We start from the raw sequence: 4,992 nt of genomic DNA, 5'->3' as shown, positions 1-4,992 counted from the left end.
GTGTAATGGAGACATTTGTTTTAACAAATATAAATTGTATTTCAATTTTTGGTGGGAATTTTTATTTTGGGAAAACTCTTGATATTAATCATCAAATATGATGACGTATGATAAATCTATATTCTGAGTGTAAGTGCACAAAGGTCAACAACGAGAACATAAGCTAAAATTTGAAATACATCCTTTCTGTATTATATTTATTAATTTAAAAAAGGTATTACAAAGAATCTTCGAATTTCAGCAAGCTGTTTTTGATGGATTGTTTACAACATCTTTTAATAACCCTTTTTCTTAAGAAAATGTGTAGTTTGTTAAAAGGGGGTGGGGTTAGGAATTTTTTGCTAGTTCCATATTCAACCCCATTATGGTGTATATTTTTTTTCATATATTTTACTTACTAATAGACTGACCACTTAATGAAATAAAATAAGAAATTTGATGGGTATTTTTTTTTTTTTGCAGCTTAAGCAAAGGTATGACCCTGTGTGCAAATACTGTGCACTGTTTTAAGGTAATTAGCCAATGTAGCTCTGTTGAAGTAATGTTGTTGCATGTTAATAATGATTGCTGAATTTGAAATTGATGTGTAATATACAATTATGTGAAAGGTTGTTTGGAACCATATATGACAAGTTATGATCCTTTTTACAATAAAAATGTTATAGCTCTATTTGTATATTGCTCTCTACTTATTTTTCTTCACTTTTTACGCTTTACAAGGACTAAAGAAGGTGTTATTAAAATCGCCATATTTCTCAAAAACAAGGTCGATTATCTACATTAATTTTTTATTATGTTTTATATCGAAGCTTCATCATAAACATATATCAAAATAAAAAAAATTCAATAATTATTTTTTAGCATCAACCTATCAATCTCTACCTTAAAAGTAAGTCAAATTCCAAAGTCAAAGCCAAAAGAGGAAAACTTTGGTACCAAAAGAAAGGTCTATCAATGTCACAATACATGCAAATGCACACATGAATTATTTTTAAATTAGTTTCAGTAGAATAATTCCTCATTAATAAATCTTGTGGGGATCCAGGTTAGAATACACTGTAGGTCCCCAGCACCCCTTGTTTGTTGGAAGAGGTGACTAAATGGGGCGGTTTGTCGGATGAGACTGCAAAAACTGAGGCTCCATGTCACAGCAGGTGCAGCATGATAAAGATCCTTCTTTAGAGAGGACTCCGTGACTGAGTGGTTAGAGCATTGCGCTCAAAATCAAATGGCTTCTCACCTCTGTCGGCGCGGGTTCGAGTCCCGCTTGCGCCGGTAAGTGAGAAAGTTTCCCAGTTTACTTTGGAAGGTCGGTGGTCTCTTCCCAGGTACATTGTATCTGGGTTCTCTCTTCCATCAATAAAAACTGGGCGCCACCATATAACTGAAAAATTGTTGAGTGTGGCGGAAAACATCAATCAATCGATCTTCCTTGCTCTAAGGCTGTAAGCACCGAGATAGGCCTAGATTTTGTAGCCTTACACTGGCAGTGGTGATGTCTTCATATGAGTGAAAAATTCTCAAGTCGGACGTTAAACAATAGACAACCAACCCACCTTATTGATAACACGCATAAAAGCTCTGGATAAAGGATCTTTTTTTTAAAATTTGAATTTTTAAGTCTTAATTGCTGTTAATAATACATTGTACATGCACTGTACATTGTAGATTCGCCTTCATCATAAAATGTGGAAAAATTCTCATAAACACAATCAATAAAGATAAATACCATGCGAAAGTTCTCATAAACACAATCAATAGGCATAAATACCATGCGAAAGTTCTCCTCTACAAAGCTTTTCCACGACTTGTTACTGTATTCATACGACAGCTTTGTTGTGAACTGTTTACCATCCAACTTCAAAACTTCCACTTTAATACTTTTATTTGAAATGTCAGATGAAAAACATCAACTTTTGTTACTTTTATCTGAAATATTAAATACGTCCATCCAATTTCACTCAAATTGTTACTTTAATCTGAAATTTTAAATAAGACCATCCAATTTCACTTTTAATTGTTACTTTTATCTGAATGTTAAATATCAAGTAACTGATAAAAAGTAAATTGGTTTGGAAACATGTTGTAGTTATCGTTTGTCATTCAGAAATCCATTAAATACTTTCTCACTACAAAATCAGTCCACAAATTTCCTATGATACATTGACGTAGCATCACTTGGCCTGGTGTGGTACATTAAAATATCTCTATCTTGAATATGCGTCAAATCTTGAATATCCTGGCCTGCTTATGTCAAAGTCGATCGCCGGTCCCGGCCATAACCCCTATATACCGTAAATGACTTAAAAACTCCTGATATCTTGAACAAGGTAGTCTTGAATACCCCGCTTATGTCAAGGTGTCTTCAATGTCCCAAGCCCTTAAATCATCTGGTTTATCACATAGTGCAGTCAATTTTCCAGCCAGCTAAACCTACCTACATGTAGTACTGTTCCTTTACACATTATCGCCTGTGGCTATTCACATCAGTTTAACTGTCAATTGTTAATTACCCCATTACCTACCCCCACCCCCCCACCCCACCCCCACTTGCAAGGTTTAAGGTAATTGGTATTCAGCGTAGTTTTCAAACATGACATACGGCGGGTGTGACCGGTCAACAGGGGATGCTTACTCCTCCTAGGCAATTGATCCCACCTCTAGTGTGTCCAGGGGTCCGTGTTTGTCTAATTATCTATTTTGTATTGCTTATAGGAGTTATGAGATTGATCACTGTTCGTTATCTTCACTTTGCATGATTAAATTCACGGTTAATTAGATATAAACATATCTGATATTATGGATAATGTGTTTGATGATACTCTATAAATGTTATTAAAAAGTTTGATAAATAGATGCAAAGATTTTCAATCAGTGCACTTGAAGTTAATAATCATGACAACGATATTGTATTTAATAATGTACACTATATCATCAACAAGTAAAATAAAGAAAATGAGGTTCAAAGTGAGCAGAAATTAAAGTGAATGTGATGTCATAAGACTCTGCAAAATCAATGATTTATCTACTTTTAACTTCTAGAAATAATCGAAGAGCAATGATTTCTTTATTTTGTGTTTACCAATGTCTCGTCTACATTACAATGCACAATTAAAAGTCGTACTGATTTCACTAATCATTGATTTCGATGTTCACGCATTTTTCCATCATCAATTGTAGACTGCATTTGTATTCCTACCCCTCTGTAAGAAAGGGTTGTAGTTCCTGTTTACCTGGTGATGCGTGGGTCTCCATATTCTACAAAAGACACAGGAAATGGAGAGGTCTGATGAACATTTAAATTACATCACAACAGTTAAATTACATCACAACAGTTAATGAAGAGGTCTGGTGAACAGTTAAATTACATCACAACAGTTAAATTACATCACAAGCAGAGCTTCCTTTATATTTTGAATTCCTTTTTTGTCAAACTTTTGAGAAGATAGTTTTGAAACTAACCAACTCTTGTATGGGGTCTCCATTGTGCTGTGACAAGTCTCGGAACAACTTCTCTATAAAAATATGTAAAAATCAATTAATTATGATTGATACTCAAAAGTTGTAAAGGAAATATTCCGTAATATATAAACATGAACATAGATTTACATGAAATGCTCGACCAGTCCAATGACACCCCCCCCCCCCCCCCAAGTGATTTTCCTTAAGCAGAATTCAAACGTATTTGTAGTGCTTATAACGAAGGGCATAAAAAACATGAAACCACAGTGACTTACATTTAGAGTGTGAAAGATATGATCCTGTCAAGAAAGAGCTTTCATAACAGACGGACAGACACACGATATATACCATAATACAGACCCAAAAAGATAGCCAATGTTACCACAAGAGGCCCATGGGTCACATCGCTCACCTGAGTCACCTTGGCCCTGCTCTTCAACTATTGTGGTTTAAAAAAAAAAATGATTTGATTTTTTTTCAATCTGTATTGAAGCACTAGTATTCCCATGATTTGATCCCATATTGTGGACCCAACAATTCACGACACAACCCATAATGAAACCACACAACAAGGGGATGAATCAACACTGATATCACCAATACTTAACTTGCTGTTCTAGAAAAGATTTTTTTCCTGTATACATGCATTATTATAAATTCTATCCACGTTAAAAACAATGAGGCCATCATGGGCCACATTGCTTACATTAGTCACCTTGGCCCTGCTGTTTTGCTTATGAAGATTTGTTACCATTATCTAATCTCATGAAATATGTTCACCCCATTTTGTGGCCCAACTTAGCCCCATGATGGGTCACAATATAACTATGATACAATGTCAATTAAAAAAAGCTAAAAATCAGATAAGGAAACTATATATAGAAAATAATCTTAATATCATGCTTGTCTTTTGTAATGTGTTACTTATTTTATGCATTATTGTATGATCTATGGAATTGTCCTTGTAAACTGTGAATATGTAATTTCAACTGTCTAGTTGCCAAATAAATTATTAATAAAACAGTTCACTACACTAAATCTTACACTCTGTATGACACCACGTCACAAGATGGCGATTTAAATGTTTTGTGAAATTATTTGTATCGATCGATTTGTTTGTCTATCATCGTAGATCAGTGGTTAAAGCATTGGGCTGGTGAACCGCAGATCTCGAGTTCAAATCCCCCAGAGTCTGTTATTCATGTGTTGAAATATTTTTTTTGAAAATCATGTTTTTATCCAAATTTGTATATTTTTTGCCTTTTTGGCATATACACTTACATGTATTGTAGATCATATCTTTTATAATTAAATCAATTGGTACTGATTTAAGAAACTATTTCTGGGTGTAGTGAGCCATCTTAAACAGTTCACACAACATTGATAGGTTAACTTATCTTAAAAGTAGAATAAAGTCCAAGGTCAAGAATGCATACGGTCTTGACACAATGAATGTATGCATGAAATATTCATCACTCTGCATTCAAAAGCTATGAGCAAGGTTCAAATTTCAGACAGACAGGACATAAG

At 34.2% G+C, this 4,992-nt stretch overlaps 1 protein-coding gene across 1 annotated transcript in view; it reads right to left on the bottom strand.

The window, feature by feature from the left end:
- LOC125653289 (E3 ubiquitin-protein ligase TRIM71-like) overlaps positions 1 to 1,738 on the bottom strand; it is a 10,966-nt gene extending 9,228 nt beyond the window's left edge. The window contains exon 1 of the mRNA XM_056145140.1: positions 1,730 to 1,738. Within this exon, the coding sequence (XP_056001115.1) occupies positions 1,730 to 1,732 (3 nt within the window). The 5' untranslated portion in view covers positions 1,733 to 1,738. The remainder of the gene's footprint in view (positions 1 to 1,729) is intronic.
- Between the last annotated feature and the right edge of the window lie 3,254 nt (positions 1,739 to 4,992).

Source organism: Ostrea edulis, chromosome 7 (assembly GCF_947568905.1).
Source record: "Ostrea edulis chromosome 7, xbOstEdul1.1, whole genome shotgun sequence".
NCBI classification, from domain to species: Eukaryota; Metazoa; Mollusca; class Bivalvia; order Ostreida; family Ostreidae; genus Ostrea; species Ostrea edulis.
This window is presented reverse-complemented; position numbering and strand designations above follow the sequence as displayed.